We start from the raw sequence: 18,940 nt of genomic DNA on the forward strand, positions 1-18,940 counted from the left end.
GATAGCAAACTTGCTTTCATGTAACATGTAGCATGCAGAGTCTATGTTTACAACATTCAATGCTTTCTGTCAATTAAGAAGAGATTCCTAGCTATCTAAAGAAGCAGGATGGCATATTAGCTGACAAAAAGCATTTATCTCCAGCAGACTGTACTGAAGTGCTAAGGAGTGCCAGTTGCTGGAATCCCATGAGTGGAGGGAGCATCAGCCTTTGTTTGCGGCACAGCATGGCTGCAAGTGCAGACCTCTCTACTGAGATACTAGGTCTTCCATTCGTTACACTGCATTTCGCTGCATTTGTCATTGTAGTGGACTGGAACTATTGAAAACAGGATAAATAACTACAGTTTGGGAAGTTTTATTTGGGGATCACAGTAAATGAGAATGGGGAATTTTTATTGCATAGCACACTGGCTTCTTTCCTAGGTGAAATAATACAAGCATCTTATATTGTGCCTGTTTGTTTTATAAGTCTTCTATTTTTCAAAAGTGCCTGTCAGAATGCAAATACAACAGTGCCCAAACTGTGGTTTCCTGACTACTTGTGGCTGTTAGACCATAGCCAGGGAACTGCAGCAGGTCTGCAGAACTCTATTGCCTTCTAATTAAAAGCTTGATAACAAGAGTGCTTGGTGACCCCAAGAAACCTGGGTGCTGACAAAATCCCATTCACCCAAACAGTTCAGGAAACTCTTCTGTAATACAGAATAATATGGACACTTAGACTTATTTTTTATATGTACTAGTAGGGATAATATGATACCATGTACCTCTACTCTATTTTGCTTTGCAAATTGTATTTTAATACTGTACAATGAGACTCCAAATGCAAGTATATTCATAGGAACAAGTGAAATAAATGTGTATCCAGAACTAGATTTATCAAAAATACTTTCTCATTCCTATGCTTTAGGAACATATACAATTGTTGGGCTGAAAGAAGTCCATTTTGGTCCATTCCTTCCTCTGAGTTAACGGTTGTCAATATTTTTTTTGTCCCTCAGTTATTTGCCTTGCTTTTATGCTAAAACAAACAAACAAACAAAAATCTCTAGCTGCTTCTCTTTATGACCTTTGTTATTCATTTGGCAGTTAGTCAAATAAACTTCTTGCCAAATCATTTTGTTCTCATTTTGCCTTGGCTAACATTCAATGCCCTGCCTCTCATTTCTGCCGCTAGTTCAAATAGTTTTAGACCATTATTTATCTCTCCTATCTGTAGAGCTTGCTGCACACCAGTGACATTCCCCCTTACTCTTTTCCCTTACAAACATGACAGACCCAGTTTATTTAAAGTTTTTATTAGATCTTTCAGTCTCTTTATCTTTTGCTGAGCTCTGCTCCACCTTTTTCTATTATGAGCTTTAGATAATAAAGACCAGATTGTGTTGCTCTTCCTTGTGTTCAATGTACATTTCACCAGGAGTGATCCCACTGCAGTCAACAAAGATTGCTTATGGAGTAAGGTACTACTCAATTCAAGATTCACAATCTGCCTTGGAGTGATCAGGACTATGCACAATATTCCAAGTTCAGAGAGGTAATTTCCTCTGCTTTCAAGTACATCTCTACTTACGTGGCTTATGATGTTATTATTTAGCTTTTGCTTCTGATTAGTTTTATTTGAAAATAGATATTTTTAACCCACCCGTAGCATGTTGGTTTATATTTAGACCCACTGATGACTCAGTCCCATATGTTGAGCTTCTTAATGTTACAAATGAATCAAGACTTAGTGCTAATCTCATTCTAGCAACCACTTCAAGTCCCCTTGCCTCCATATTGGTATAATACAGAGCGGTGGTCCTGATCCCATTGTAGTCAACGTCGAGACTCCATGTAAGTGCCATACAAAGAAGGACAGGTCTAGCAATTTTGCCTACAAATGCCCTATTTTACTTTTTTTAGCATATGTTTTTATTTACTCTTTTCCTATCAATTAGTGTCTCTTTGTTCATGAGATTATCAAAAATTGCAAAATGTTTCTCTGCTTCTTTTGATGTCTTCTGTAACTCTAGGACAGGCCCTAATAATATCAGCATTCTTAATACAATTGAATTTCTTTGAACCCTGATTTCCCTCAGTATTTTTTTATGTACATATAGCTGATTTTTATATGTCTAGGATGTTCTGATAGTCATTAAATTTTCTGCTGCAAGCAAGAAAATACCTATTACTTTACTGTATGTCAGACAGAGTACTTATAATTTTCTATACTTTCATAACTTACTTCAAACTTTATCAGAAGTGGACCACACAGTTTTTGTCTGTTCTCACCTCTTATATTTTCACACTTGTGAAATTGCCTTTGTAATTTATGTCAAAATTTCTATTATTCTATTGAGTTCCTTATGTGTTTCAAATTAATTCTTAATTATTTAGCCACTTAGAATAATTTCTCCTCATTTTATAGTTATTACTAAATGGCATACATAGCCACAGGTTTAAACGTGTTTATCTGGACCACTCCTAATTCCGGGCTATTTTCCCTGTTTCTCCTGACAATTTTTTTCCCTTGAACTCCACTTCCCACCTTGTGCAATCTTGCAAAAATATGATGACAATCTCCCATCTCTACATCAAGACAGACAAGCCCTACGTATTTCTCAAAACTACACTGAGAAAGGTCTTCTTTCTTTTGAATGCGGTTGAAGTAAATATTTGATTGTAGTAATCATAAGGATACTGCTCATTTGACTCCTTTCAAATCAAGCATATGTAAATAGCTATGCATGTGAGTACACAAGGAAATAACAATTCCAGGAGTTCTCTCTTCTTTCTCCCCTTTTTGATTTTGCATTTGTTAGCCATGGATGATGTATACCATGGAGCAGCATAACACATTTGGCTGTTAGGAAATAAACAGATCACCAGAAGCACACATTTTGATGTGTATTTCAAAGGAACACATTCCAACTTTCTGCATAAAGAGTGCATAACAGTTTTGTTGGCTGGGACCTGTAGGGCACATACAGTTCAGAAGGTTTGCCCTTGGCAGCATTTCCGAACAACCGCCTCTTACACACTGCATAAATTGCTCTGCTAGCCTGCCCCAAGCACTCCCTGTCTGGGCCTTTTCCATCCTTCTCACCTTGCATGGCACCAGCTTTAAGTTTAGCTCCATTCACTCTAACCCTGCATGCCAGTGCATTTTTATTTTTTAAAAGTAATGTGTGTTAACTAACTTATCCCCCAAAACCTTAGGTTATTCTTTCTAGTGCACTGTGGTATATCAAATGCTGGTAACGACAAGGGCATGAAAACAGATAATATCTTCCAATTAGATCTCAAAGGTTATTTTTTAAAGCACAAAAGTTTTTAGAAAAAAAGGGGTCAGCTTCCATTGGTTATTATAACAGATGTCCCCTTGTGTCCTTGTGCTGGATCTTGCTGCATCCTTAAGTGAGAAGTCACATCAAAGTGTGATCCATTACAGCCTAGTGAATAGTTTCTAATGGTTTCAGTGTCATATAAATGCTCCAGGGCGTATCCAGTTAATGTGTATGCATGCTTATCAAAGTACTGCCTGTGGGAGCTGTAATAATTTGGAGAGACTGCTGGGTGGTCCCCTGGGGTTTGATGAGGGGACATGTCTGAATGCAGGTAGTCTTTAGCTAGTACCAAGCTAGATTTTGATATTCGGTCAGAACTGGGGCTGCTTATCCTAGACAGTGTCGTGGGGCTGTTGTCATAGTCATTTTCATGTGGGCTCATAATCTTTCCATCTCGTTGCTGGATGTGTTCACAGGGAGGAGTGTTGGCAACCGTCGGAACGCGGCAGACATCTCCTGCCAACTGCTGCTGGGGATAGTTTGCAAAACAGATACCATGCTTCTTCCCTGTACCATTAATAGAGACCAGTGGATCAGGGGTTGTTTTCCGCAGCTGTAGTCTGTTTTCTTCTTCTTTAATCATTTGCTGCGTGGCTCTTATTAGAGTTTCAATTTTGCTGGGCTCGTGCGGACTGCTCTGATATTGCTCAGGACGGTATCGTTCCCCTGACTCACTGGCAGAGCCAGGATCGGGGGAGCTAACAACACTATCTTCATCCCAGTGTCCTCTCCCTAGGAAAGAGAGAAAGGGGACAAGTATTGAGGTTGATAGAGGCAAGCAAGCTTGAAGAACACATACTCTGAACCTTATTTTACAGAAAACTAAGACAGAGGCAAGTGACTCACAACAAAAGTCACCAAAAAATGACCATGGTAGACCATTTGCTTTTCAGTGACAACTTCTAGTTTCCAGTGTCTGCACATTGGAACAAGCTACAAGCAACACAGATTAAAATATACAAAGAGATCTAAGCACCTCAATACAGCCATCCAGTGCCATCTGAGGCACCCTAGGGTAACCAGGCATCTGCATAGGCCCAGCAGATATGGCACAAACTCTCAGGAACTCTGTGTCTTCTGGAGCATCTGGAGGCCAGGCAGGGTACCCTAGGACACGTCAAACTGCCCTTGACACTGATGTGCAGGCCCTGACCCCTCACTACCTCTTTGCATCAACAAAGTCTGAGTGAATCAGAACTGTGGTAAAAACAAAAATCTCAGGAAATTACAGGTGCACATTACTCCAGTGTGTCTTTTAGCCCTTTCTGGGAGCTAAAACATAGAGAAAGAAAGCACTGTGGAATAGTTTGTGACCCCGTGGTGACTTCATGCAGGTCACACAGCAATAAATAAACAGAAGTAATGAAGCCATTATTCTTCAGAAGCATAAGAACCCATAGCTGTTAGACAGGGTTACTGGGAAAACAGGATACCATATCCCAACACACAAATATTTGCTGTATAAAACTTTCAGAACAGGAAAAAGTAACTATTCTTACCTCTCTTTAAAAAATAAGGCCCATAGACATACCAGAGAAGGTGCTCAGCTTGCATGTAGCTGAAGGCACAGAATCAGACCTGTCAATCCTCACTAGGAAGAAAGTGAGTGACCCCAAACCCGAACAGCCAACTAAGGCCCTACTATAATAAAGGGCTTGATAAAGGATTGGCCAAGATATGTGCCTGCAAGAGGGCATGTGTTGGACTTGCACAAATTACTTAATGATGCCTTTGCCTCTGCACATACAGTCTTCTCTGGTGATGAGGCCCATTGGGTTGATTGACAGTACTCCTTGGAAGAAACCCATTTTCAAACTAGCATAAGTAGTTCCCCCTGCTTTGTGTCAGGTCAACGTGTACAGATCTATCTGCAAGGCAGATGACTACCACTGTATTGCAGAGTTCATGACAAAATCATTGACGGGCTTTTGTATTAAACATATCCTGCCCTTTGTAGGTGGAAGTACTGCACCGCAGGGTATCTCATGAGCATAATTTTATCCTTCACATACTCTTAAGGTCTGGGCCCAAAATGCTATGGCCTAGAGGTAGAAGGGAGCTCCAGCCACCAGAGCATGCAGTACGTCAGGCAGACCACGACACACTGGGGAGCTGGCCAGCCACAGCTCTAAACCACGTGCTCGGTTTGACTCACTGCCCAGACCGTACCTACAGTACTCCAGACTTCCTGAGGGTGACCAGAAACTCATGGGCTCATATGCAATATCCAGGACCTGTCATATTGGTCAGCTAAATGTAGTTATTGTAAGGTGACCCTGAGCCAGAACTACCAGAAGATGCATTAAAAGAACAGAAAAGGAAGAAAATGTTTCTGCCCAAAGAAAATGCTCTGACAGCAATGTTCACATAGCACTGTCAAAAAGAGTTTCAGTTGTGAAAGGCCAAGGTTTAAAACTGCCTAAATCTAAGTGAAAATGGCACAGGAGATGTTCCTCTGCTCAACTGAGACCAGCATGTGAGGTTTTACCCCCAAAGCTACATGCAGACTGAAGGCCCACTGAAACATGTAGGACTTGATACAATAAAGAAAGTAACCACAGCATCTGGAATTACAGCAAAACCAAGGAGCAAACTAAAATCAAATTATATTATCCATTTCCATTATCTTTGATAAAAGTACGGAATAAATATTTAACAGTTTTGCATTTATACCTCTGTATTTCAACATCACTATCTCTCTATTCTCAGTAAGAATTATCATGCATAAAACTTGGCAGAAAAATTATCATATTCTGCTCAATTCTGGTTTTTTGGAGAAGAAAAAGCTAGAGAAACACAAGTATGACAGAAGTACAGGACAAACACAAGGAAGGAGGTGCATTCTCACAGGGAAAGTGGAGAGCAGTATTTATCAGCAAAATTTTGGCGTCCCTTTCTTGCCTCATTTTCCTCTGACTGTGTTTCCTAGAACTTGATATTTAATAATTTTTCTAAACTCAAAATAATTTTCCTCAGATTGGGGTAAAATAGTACAGGGGTTTTTTTTTTTCCAAAGCCTCATTCTGCAAGTCAAAGGAATTGTACCAATGTAATTAGCTTTTATGAGCTCTTCAGATACAACCTATGTCTTGACAGATCATTTCAGTAGAAAAGCATTTTTTCATGCTGCATCTTACAACATTAAACTCTGATTTTTGGATCAGTTGCGGTCTTTCAACTCTCAGTCCACCCTTTAAACTCAAGGTCCTTTGGATTTTGCCAAACCCAAGATCATCTTTTCACTGTGAATTTTCTATCAGCTTCAGCCTCTGAAGATGTGTTAATGCACTGAGGTTGCAGCCTGCCAGACACCAAGTAAGGCTTCAGGCTTGGTGCTGAAAGGATGGAGAGACTCAAATTGACTAAAAATTATAGCTGGAGATAAATATCTGAAACCAAAAGCAAATGTTAATTTGAACTGACAATTTTAAATAAAAGTAAACAGCAAACCTTACAAAATCTAGTAATAACCAGTGCAGATAAAATAGGTCATTTGGAGAATGATTTCTCCAAAGACTTTAAAGGTTTTTTAATATCTAGCTTGGGTTTAGTTCTAACTAATTTTGTGCTAAATATATTCCGTCTGAAGTAGTTTGATATTAAGTCAAATAAATAACAGATTTCTATCAAGTGTATAAATTTGTTCATATTTTTAAGACTGTCTTGTCCTTAAGACCTCACCAGTCAGATATTCCCACCTCAATTTCACAGACTTAAAAATACACACCAAATTATATTTTTCTGAATATAAGCCAGACTGTTAAACTCAAAATGAACTGTAAGTATTCCTCATCTCCGTAGATGTCATCTCTGAGATCAGGACATACACCAAGAGTGTCTCTCGTTTTCTGTTTCTCACATAAACAGCTGCATGCTTATGTCATGTTGCTTGATCTGAGATGGTGCCACTTCTGCAAATCCTTCTTGTCTCTTACCATGAATCCTGTGTACAGAAGTTATGTGGGGCATACTGTTTTCATATGCTTCTCTGCTCTCGGGGGATGACTTAGCCAGGGGCAACGCTGAACGAGAACCCCACCAGCTCTCCCTTCCCGGCTGCGGCGTGCCAAGGAAATACCGGCCAGCTTCACATCTGCCTCCTTCACAGGCCTGGGTGTGGAAATGTCTGTCATCAGTCAGCCTGGAGTGGTCGAGTGTAAAACCGTAGCAGAGAGCACTGCGGTCTGAGTACTGTCTGTAGGCACAGGAGACATCGTGGTGCTGGGAGCTCGGTCTGTCCGCGGGCTCCAGCAGCTGAGGAGAAGCCGTATCGGTCAAGGGGCTCCCGCCCCACTGGCTCTCATGGTCAGACTCGGATCTCTCAGTGTGAAATCCAGAATACTGCAAAACAGGAGAAGCAGCGGGGAAGTTACTACGCCTGGGTGAAATCTGCAAGTAACTGCGCTGAAAAGACAGAATATGCATGTGAGAGGGTGTTTTTTTGTGAGCGTGCCCACACGTCTGCACCTTCTGGTTGGACTTCTAGTCCTTTCCTGTACAACACTCTGTAATGAGCTCACAGATGACAGGACAGGCCTCATGAAACTCTAAAACATCCCATGTTGACCCTTAATAGCCATATCCTTTATGATGTGCAATATTAGGCCCAGCAACATCAACATTGCAATTCAATATTTTTTTAATACGTCCAGGTTTTTCTTATTGCTTTGAAAGCTGGTGCTTATGCTCAGGAATGGTGCTCCAACACTCCTGGGCAAAACTTTTTCAACTGCTCCTGGAGCATTCTCACACATTGAATTAAAACAGAATGTATTTCAAGTTCTTTTTCTAAGGGTTCCCTCTCTTTTCTTCACGTTTTGTTTGCTGATGGATTTTTTTTTTCTTACCTGGAGTGGTATCTTAGAACTTCTCTCCTCCTATTATTAGAGAAAATAAAGCCTCCTGTAGATCCTGGGACTACCAACTACAGAACAGAGCTCCAGAGTAATGGCAGGTCAATAAGAAGCTAAAAATCACAGCTCTGTTGAAATGTGAGAACAAGGCAAATCCAGAAACTATTTGCCAGAAAAGGCAACTGCTACCCAAAGCAGGCAGAGTGCGCATTTGGCACCCCAAAGCAGGCTAAGCAGGGCCCCCCAACCCAGAAGCAGCAGCTAACAGACGGCTGCAAAAGCAGACAGAATAGGAGCATGGGCATTTGTTTAGAGAGAAGTAAGGGTTAAGTTAAATGTCACAGATTTCTAGATATTCATAATGAATGTTTCAAACTTTTAGATATTTTTTGGGAAAAGAAAAAAAAAAAAAAGAATGCTTATTAAATCTCCTAGGATTTATCTATCTCATTTTTAAATCTTCTTATTTATTGGAACTGTCAAACTTCATGGAACATCTTTAAATCAATTTCACCCGTGATTATGGATTGGGATGAGACCAAAGCTGTACATGCTTGCCTCTTCAGTACTGCACACTCATGTCACAAATCAATGTATTACAACATGAAACCTTGGAATTCTCCCATTCCATCACTCACCTTCCAGATGCCCACTCTGCCTTTTCTTTTAATAGGCTTTAGGCCTCTCTCCTGAAAACATAAGCTTGCCTTCCTTTTCATTAGATTGAGTTGCTATGAAACTCCTCATTATCAGCCAGGATCAAGGTTTTATGCACTTACCAATCGAAAGTACTGACCAGATGTTTGACTTACAGAAACTTAAACCATCTGTGCAACATCGGTAGTGGAACTACTTCAGTTTTGGCATTTAATTGGGTATTTCTTCAGTATTCCAGTTTATATTTGTGAATACTGTTTGTTAACATGATAGGCTGTTTAAAGGAAAGAAAGAAAGGGTCATGGCTTTGAGGAGCTTGATTAGGTTTTGTTATTAGATGTCAGAAGAATACCCGTAGGCCAAGAGCCTAAATATGGAGGAGGTCAGCAAATTAGTACCACCATATTCATCCCAAGGTTTTAGAGGTGAAAGGATAAATATGATTTTGCATGGAAGTGAGATAGTTACAGAACCATAAAAGAGTTCTTTAAAATGCCAGTAACTTGGCATACGTTAACTAAGAACTTTATTCAGCCACCACAGTGTTATGTGACCAACTGGAACTTCTAACTCTTCTATTATCCTTTCAGATCTAATGTCTTCAAACTGCTTAGTCACAATGATATCTTCAGAAATACCAACTGAATTAGGGTAGACTTTATGACAAAAATATATAGATTAAGTTTACAATGAAAAAAATTAGAAATTATTAACAATTAGTTAAAATGGAAATGAACAAAAGGAAAACTACTTTTGTGCCTGTTCTTAACTTCAGAATTATTTTTAGCACTGTTTTTGGATTTCACTTTTATAAACTAGATTTTTGAAATTTAAAAGTTAACCTGAAACATAAGGTAATATAAGCATAAATATAAGTATAAAAAAGTTTAAAGTTCATTTATTTTCTTATTAAAAATAAAGCTCATAGTATGTATTTCTTTCATGAGGAGAAAAATTAAAATTAATTTCTAATAATATAAGGACATTTAATTTTTGAACCATTTATGATAATAAATGCCAGAGATTCTTTCAAACTGAAAATTCTTAATTTCATTTTGCTCTAATAGATATTTTTCTATTAGTTCTCTGTTTCTAAGGACACCTCAGGGTTCAACATAGCTTCACTTGAAAGGAATTTCTCCATTTAACTGAAAACTTGCTCTTTTATTTATCTTGAACCTAACCACAAAAGATGAAATGGCACAGGCCTTCATGCACTTTTCTTAAAGAAAAGGAAACCATTTCAAAGGGTACCTGTTCAGTATATCAGAATGCCATACAACCACGTAGTCAAGAACAACAATACTTAATGCATATTCTTTATACTTGATGTAAATGATGATTATTTGAGATCTGACCCATAGCAGCTGCTAGGCTATGGACAGAATTAAATTAACACGGTGAATTGCTTGTGGCCCACATTGTCTACCAAGGGTGATAAGACTGCTTGTTCTTAAGGTACAACATAAGCAAACATAGGCCAAAAATATGTTTCATTCCCTTTAAAGCTAATCACATCTCTATTTGGCCTCTACCACTCCAGTCCTACTGCTGCCTCTTCTGGGAATCTGATGTTGACAGGTGGAGACTCCAAATACAGGCATGTGTGACATGTTGACAGGGGGTGAAATGAAAGGATGATCAAAGATACTGCTTTACTGAAACAGGAGTGGAAACACTATCTCTCAAGTCAGATTTAGGCTCCCATATGTCAAGTGATGAAAAACCATAGAAAACGAGATCAGATTTAATGAAAATTATGGGCAATTAAAATTAGTGAATTTTTTTTTCAATCCCAGTCCTGTCTCACCAGAAATGTTTTCCTTTCTGCTAATTTTTGCCCTCCGTTATCAGGCAGAATTTATTATTCTTCAGTTTTTGACAAAGTTCAACCAACAGAAACTGAAAAACAAGCAGAAATTCTGGAAACTAAATTGCCACCTCCAGATACTAGAAATGTCTTCCAGAGTGTTAATCCAGTGTACCACCGTAGTGAAGACACAACGGTGGCATTAACACTGGCACAGAAAGGGGCTATTGGACATCACTGATGCTCTTTTCACTCTGAGAAAAACTTCAGAAGGCTGAAGGGGCAAAGAATAGGAAAACATCAATTCCACATCTAATAAAATCTTGTTTCATGAAAGTGCATGAAAGTGCATTAGGCCAGCCAACAATTATAATATTTCTTGGGTTATTTTCTTTTTTCCAGACCATTTGTACAGGTGTCTCACTGGCCTGAGCACTCACCCTGTCATACACAGCAACATCAGCCTGCTCCACACACCACGCCAGATGTTCAAACAATAGATGTTCTACTATCTAATTTTCTGGCAACCTACTCAGGTTTTTATCATTATAAACACTAAATATATAGTGAAACCCTCTCAGAGTCCTCTTTTCTATGAAAAACTTTCACTACATCAGCATTAGCAGCTTTCCTCTTGATTTGTGTCTTAACCATGGGAAAAAACATCACAGATGCTGGCTGCATTGTACTAAGAACATATGCATGCTTTTAAATCACTTTTATCTTACTTTTTACTAATGTAATTCTGAAATGTAAAATATGTTCTTTTTGCATTCACTATTATAGGCAGAACAGATGGTGAAAGGCTTAGATTAAAGTAATACAGCATGTCCATTAAAATAACCCCCACTGCTGGTGACTTTTCACCAGATCAGGAGTTATGTTTACTATAAAAAGAGAGCTTTGCTTTGCTTTTGAATACACTGGAAGTTGCCAAAGCTCTAGGCTACAGGAAGAAATGGAAAAAAAGGGAAAAGAAAAAAAAAAACCTGACTAGAATTCAGCCTGATTCTGTTATCTTTACCCCGTTGGGTGATATGCCCAAATAGGGGCAGATTGCAGAAATAATCCAGATTATCTGTTTAAAGTAGGTATAAAATCAATTTACCTCCAAAACCAGTTATGTAATAAGTTAATAACTATTAATATACACCTCCTAGAAAAGGCTATTATTTCCAAAAATTCATGCATGCTGTAACATACAGGAGAGCCCCCATCCAACAGCTCTTGGGTACATCCTTACTTGTATGCATGCATTCATTTTATATATATATCTTCTTTATCCAAGAACTAAGATGAGATATGAAGCAATAAACATTTATCCAGATCTGACTATGAAACATTTCCATTAGAGGCAGACAACAGACAATTTTAAGTATTTTCTTTAAACAATCGTCATTAATGGCAGATTAAACTCCAAAATTGTTGTTCAAATTATCACAATTAAAATGTTTTTCCAACCTTGTTGCTATTTCCTGTGTACAGAATAAATAAGGTCCAGGGCTAGATTTTGGAAGCCCCTCACAATGATTGTTATTACGGAGGAAGACTACAGGTATCTTTTAAATTAACTCACAACTTGCTGTTTCTGCAAATCCCTATCAAGTCTTCATCTCTACTGTTTTTTCACCTCCTCTTTCAGCTCTCCACCTGCCTAGTAGGACAGAACTAGAAGAGCACTGTTCAATGTGTTTGGGCAAGACCTAGAACTGTCTCATGAATTTTGGGTTGCTCTCCTCTCTGCTTGCCCTTCCCCTTCCTGGGACTAGTTTCACAGAACTCACTAGCCCACTGTCCTAAAGACACTTAGTGTTAATCAGATGCTGACCAATGCCTCCAATTTAACAAACTCAGTTTTTACTTAAAGAATCTATAAAGCGCCATGTTAGAGTACGTCTGCTTTTTCATAAGATTTGATGAAAAAAACCACTAATGCTGTCCTAGGTGAGCAAAACATCCACCTTTTGCCCTAGAATTAAACATTCAGCTGAAATTTATGATCACTGTTTTCTTACAGTTCACATCTCATGTAGCTGTCCTAGGGGCACACAGCTGGTAAGGGAGAGGATTCTCAGTCATCACCCAATAAAACATGTGATTTCTTTTTCTCTTCAAGAGTGAATCAATGGCAAGGGGAAAAGAAAAAAAAAAAAAAAAAAGGAAAGAAATTATTTACATTTAAAATCTCTTAGGTGCCCTTAACTTTAAGAAAAACTTTGTCCACTGCCATTATTTTACTAATAAGCTTCCTACTTCCTTCCTTCACCAAAACCCAGGCCCCTGTGTAAGCCAAAACCCATGACCTCACTTTTCAGCCATGGCTTTTGAGTCACACTCTAATTCTCCGCAACTGACTGGCAAATTATGTGGGCTGGAGACGGAGGGACACAGGCCATACCACCTGCTGCATGTTCTTCACAACAGCTTTTCTAAGTCTTTCAACAGTTTATTCAGTGGTGGAGAAGGATGGGAGGGATGCAAAGCCAAGCTGCCAGCATTGCTTGTGGTGATGTGCTACAATGAACGGTATGACCACTTTTCAAGATATTGGCAACTATCACGGCTGCTTCTTTTTAAATGACGAAAACTGTGATTTTACTACCAGGCAACTGGTAAAGAGGATGCAAAATGAAACTAGAGACTAAAACACCCTGAACTTTCAGACAACAGTCCCTGATAAACCAACAGTCTCAACACTGCACTGCTATTTCGGGATTTTTTCTGGTGGCAGAGAGAATAAGGAGGTACTGATGAAAGTCACACTTTCAGAAAAAGATTGATGTGGGAGGATAGTAGATCTTCAGTTGGGATTTTCCTGCTAGCAAATGAGTACTTTGGAAAGGACTGTGTGAGGGGAGATGAAGGGTAATTTCAGTAAATAAAAAATACTCATCTTAAAAATCAGATTTAGAATTAATTGTAGGTATATTTCCCAATTCTTTAAAGCAGTTTTATTAAAATTGTTTAGTGTAGCGCATTCAAGACTCTTCTTTAATAACCCACAGAAATGTGTATGAACAAATGATTAAACAAGAGCCATAACAATCTCTGGCAAAATTACATTCTTAAAATTAAGAATCTGAGTTAATATCAAGGTGCTCAGTTAAATATTTCCTGTGCCAAAAGCAGATGTCGTTTAACTGAAATTCTTACCCTTGGTACTTTTGAGGGGAAAAAAGAAATAAAACCAGGAAGTGAAGCAGACACTTGGACTCACATTGTACACTCTTAGAGGTCAGTTTAGAAAGCATTGTGCCTGCAGAGAAACTGTAGTCATCAAGGTCATTATCAGTTAAATATTGACCTAGACTCTTTAAAAGTACATAGCTCTTCAATGTTACATCATGAGTGCATACAATTATATCCACTGTGTGGTGGCATAAGAGCAGTAAGATTTGCACTGTTATTTAGTAAACATAATGGTTATTTCAACAAATATTTATTTGAGCTAAAGGGTTGACAATGTAAGCATGCAAGTGCTGTGGCATTGTCTGCAGAAATTGTGTAGAAGTATAAGGTAAGCTCCAGTTCAGAGACTCAGTCAAGTCTGGTCCATTCTCCAAGTGGGGATGTGTTCCTTACACACTAGGCCTGAAAATTAAATCTGGGAAGTTCAAGTCCACTGACACCAATGACCACGTCCTAGCACCTTCTCCCTTTCAAAGCTTTGTACATCGAAAATCTTTCTTGTTCCAGTTCAGCAAGTTAGTTTCTTGCTTTCCCTCCTCAAAACTCACTCCTCCTAAGACTTCAATATTAAACTGCTGTCAAACATCTGGCAGCTTTCTAGATATGTTGGAAATATTAAAGAGGCAGTAAGAAAAAGCAAGCTTTCTCAAATGGCAAAGCTCACAATCCTCTCAAACCAAGTACTTCAAAACCAACATTTTCACTCGTCCTTCTGTCCACTCCTCATTAACTCTGAGCCCTGTGCTGTTATTGTTGTTGATGATGACTTAGTATGCACACTGAAACATAAAAGTTTCCAGTTTTTTAGAAACAGTTTAAAGAAACATATTCCTGTCTTAAGATCTTATAATGTGTTGTCTTTTATTCCCTCTGAGTAACATGTTCTTTGGCCCATTCTAATTACTAAATTATTGTAAAATTGTAAAACGCAAAAAAAAATAATTTGTAAAAGTAAAAATTATTGTAAAATTGTAAAAGTATTGTAAAATAGCAGTCAAAATCAAGACATTCAAAAAAATTTAATTTTGTTTTTCAAAGACAACTACCTGTGGGTATGGTGATGTCCTTGATTTTGACTTTGTGCTCGAGAGGCGAGATTTGCTTCCCTTTCTGTTATCCGCTATGGTCGAAGTTGAATTTGCATATGAGAATGCCGGCTTGGTAGCAGTGACCTGATCCAAGGAGAGCTGTAGTCCTTTGTATTCAGTATCCCTATATAAAAGGCAAAAGTAAAAAACAAACTCACTCCATATCTTAATGGGAAACATTCCTTCCTTCTTAGTGGGGGATGCAAACGAAATATATTTTTAAGGAAAAAGAATAAAACTGTCCAGGGCAAGACAGTATATCCCCCTCATACACTTATGTAGTATAGCTTACTGAACAATAGCACTATTTTTTATTTTTATACTGAAAACATGATGGCTTTTGCATCCAACTGCTATCATCCTCATCTACTTTCTTCAGTAATAAAAAACAATGGTATGGAAATTTCTCAGATTTATATTGCAGTTCTGCATTGGTCACATAGTTAACCAGCAAATAGGATACATTTTCCTCAAAACTGTTTTAACTGTACAACTACAAACTTACCATGTGTGCATATCTGTGTGTGTTCATGCATGTGTGGGGACACACATAACAGCCTACACAGATGACTAAATCAATTGAACAAATTAATTTTTTATGGAAAATACTTCAGCTTTAAGGTTATATTTTTCATTGTTTACAAGGTTTCAGGCAATTGGTGTAAATTTTTGAATTTTTCTTCTTCTATGAGTCTTGTGAGTGTTTATTCCTCTGTTTGAAGTTTCTTATACTGAGTTTACCAGTCAGAGAAAACAGATAAATAAACACAAATCTTGTGATTTAAATGGTCTGTTCCCCACCCACAAAATATTAGAGGTTTTCTATGAGGAGTTAGATATAATAGCAGTTTGTGAAGTTCGGTGCTAGTTTCTTCAAACTTTCTAACGAATACATAAAAGTAAGGAAAACTGGCTTTATTCACAATGTCTTACTAAGCATAATGAGGGCATATGCATTGGACTGCACCCCTCTGCACACATCTGCATGTCTGCTGATACCCGAGGGAGTAAGAAATGAGCTCTCCAGCTTTCATGTAGTCATACGGAACCTATTCTGACAATGATTTATTAAAAGAGAGCAAAGCAAGATTTTCTTCCTGACCTACCTACCTGGAGGAAAAAAGGAAGGATTCATGGCTTTTCTCTTCCTTTGTGTTAGTCAGCAGAGAAGTAGGAGAGCAAGGGAAAAATAATGTTTCTCTTATGCAGTCAGGGAGGCAACATATTCATTCACACATTACCCCATACTCCATCTAAACCTAAAGATTCATCCTTAATGAATTACATTAAAAATAAATTGTTCACACAGCTTTAGCAACCATATCTTGCTCTATAATCACACATACACTGACGTGAGCTGTGACAGTTTACCACTTTTTAGAAAGGAACTGCACCACAACCTGAACATATCATAGCTTAATACATTGAAATGCCTTCAGATAAAAGTCAGGGGCAGAAAGATAAACTTGATTAATCACTGAAATAAATTAAATAGGATGAATCTTTCAACAGCCATAGATACACCTGCAGAACAGACAAATTAATTCACACTAGTTCTACACAAAATTTTTTTTTCGATAAACAACAAACTTGTTGGTCAAAGAGGCTTAGGTTTTTTTGGCAATGCAGACAATGTGTATGTATCCATGTATATATAAACACACGAAAATGAACTGACATTAGAACTGTGCTGACTAGACTGTTTCCAGTCCATAGCAAACAAAGATTGGCCAAGCATAATGTTTTGTAATGCAAAATTACTTCTTAATGAGGTCATTTCTTCAAATTTTGGCTTTAATAGAGATAGGCCCCTGCTATAGTATTTGCATTTCAAATATCCTGCCTGCAGTGAAAGCATGAGATACTATAAATAGTCCTGAAAAAAACTATCAATCTCATCCTGATATACACATTCCCCCTGACTATTTGATTACATGAAAAGAAAGGGTCCTGCCGTCTCAGTGTCAGATGCAGAAATAAAAATTAATCAAAACTAATTAGACAAGTTGTACATAGTCTTAGGGGTATGAGGAGGTTCTGTTTCATCTTTGAATCTACCAACCCTTTTGCCTCCCTTTTTGCTGGAGAACCCATAGCTCTGCACTCCTGCCATTACCTCCCCATCGCTGGTGTATTCCACCCTGTAACAGTCTACTGCTTTCTCATGTCTGTGGGAGAGTTTTAAAAAATTGGATGAAACACCACCTCAGTATTCAGACCACAGACTGTCACTCCAACACTACTTGCCTGCTGTTACAATCTGTGTAAGGGCCAAGCATTTAAACCGTAGAGATTACACTGTACAATGCATCTAGGTCATGGGAATCTAAAAAAACCAAGCAAACCAGGCTGCCCAAAACCTTACATGTTATTATGTGTTACTTTTCTAAGTCCTTGATATTGTTATGGTGAGAAGTCACCCTCCCGGAACACCACACATAGAATAAACACCACAGGCTGGTATTTGTAGTCAATTGCTTAAAGGGTAAGATCATTAAACAAAGGATAAGAAGAAAACTATCTGAAGTTCTTGCTGACAAAAGCAGTTTTCCCTTAGAAAAATAACACATTTGTGCTCTTCTTGCAGATGAAACACCTGGAAATTTTTGCATCACTGAGGCATGATTCAATACCATCTCAACCCTATCCTAGCACAGCCACCCTTCTGAAGAAAGAAGATAGACACCAGAACACCAACAGTAACAGGCTAAGATAAATACCAGAAGTTTTTTTGGGTTTTTTTTTTTTTTTAAAAAAAAGGAGCAAAGAAAACATGGAGGAAGGGTTCTGTGGTCTCAATGTCAGATGCAGAAGATGTTCCACCAAGAAATAAAAACATATGAGTATATCCATACACACTGTGAGGCAAAGGAATAGAGGAACCAGGACTCCTAGTGGTACACAAACTACAGATGGAAATTCTGACAACTTCCTGGAGGCATTTATAAAACTTCAGCCAACTATGGAATTATAATCTTCGGATCCTTGTTCTCAGACACCTGAATCCTCTATTACACAGTCCCAGCAATCCAGTAGTACTGCATCTTGTGTTCTACACACAATTCAAAAAAAGGTGGTGGATATGAGCCTTTGCTCCAAGATCCTCACCTTCAGGATCCCACAGGGATCCATACAATCTACATCTATCTACATGAGACTGCTGAGGGAGAGAGTGATATGGCATGTGTTCAATTGCTAACAGTATGTTGCTGACAATCTACTATTTATCTCATTTTCTGATGCAACTATCATCACTATAAAACATCAGAATAACTACAGGAAATTAGCTCTTAAATGAAGAACAGATGGATCAAACTGAATCCAGACAAGACCAAAGTGATGCTTCTTTGCAAAGGGAAACACATTGAAGACCTCCACCTTTTCATGATGGGAAACAGCCATTCTTTCCACAGTTGGATGGAAATTCTAGGTCCTCTCTGACTCCTCAAAAAACTTGGATGCATATGCTTTTGGTAGCATATGCTTCAGAAAACGTAATATTTCTCCTCTATATTGTCCCTCCCCACCATATGAGAATCTGGCCAGTATGGTCAATGTATCAGGCACCTACAGACTGGTTTACCATGCTTCACTGTAAGTGAAAAGAAAGAAGAAGACAAAGCGTAAAATCCTCTTGCTACAACATGTTGCTTCCCATTTTCTTCTCAGATCTAACTCTCAGAAGCATTTCCACTCCTTGCCATATCTCCACCTCTTCCAGTGCCCATTATAAAGCTTGAGCCTAATTTTGAAAACTCTTATTGTTGTACTAGAGATAACATAATGAATAAACAAGGATCGATGGCTATACCAACTGCACTTCTCTGCAATAAAGTGTTAGAAGGTTGAGTACAAAGCACTCTTTACTAAAGGGATCTAGCTATTGCAAACTACATAGATGGAGAAGGACAAAGGCTGAAGCAGAAAAGCTTGGAAGAAGAAGACAATCTGTTTGCACATGACTTGGGAGCCAGCTGGATCTGCAACACTTGTGTGAAGAGTTCTCACAAT

General features: G+C 38.4%; 1 protein-coding gene across 1 annotated transcript in view; it reads right to left on the reverse strand.

Annotated features, from left to right (window-relative positions):
- Positions 1-3,333: 3,333 nt before the first annotated feature.
- SIM1 (single-minded family bHLH transcription factor 1) overlaps positions 3,334-18,940 on the reverse strand; it is a gene marked incomplete at its 5' end in the record, with an annotated part of 30,219 nt that continues 14,612 nt past the window's right edge. The window contains 3 exons of the mRNA XM_010081011.1: positions 3,334-4,064; positions 7,268-7,673; positions 14,888-15,053. Coding sequence (XP_010079313.1) covers positions 3,334-4,064; positions 7,268-7,673; positions 14,888-15,053 — 1,303 coding nt within the window. The remainder of the gene's footprint in view (positions 4,065-7,267; positions 7,674-14,887; positions 15,054-18,940) is intronic.

This window comes from Pterocles gutturalis, unplaced genomic scaffold (genome assembly GCF_000699245.1).
Source record: "Pterocles gutturalis isolate BGI_N339 unplaced genomic scaffold, ASM69924v1 scaffold6361, whole genome shotgun sequence".
NCBI lineage: Eukaryota > Metazoa > Chordata > Aves > Pterocliformes > Pteroclidae > Pterocles > Pterocles gutturalis.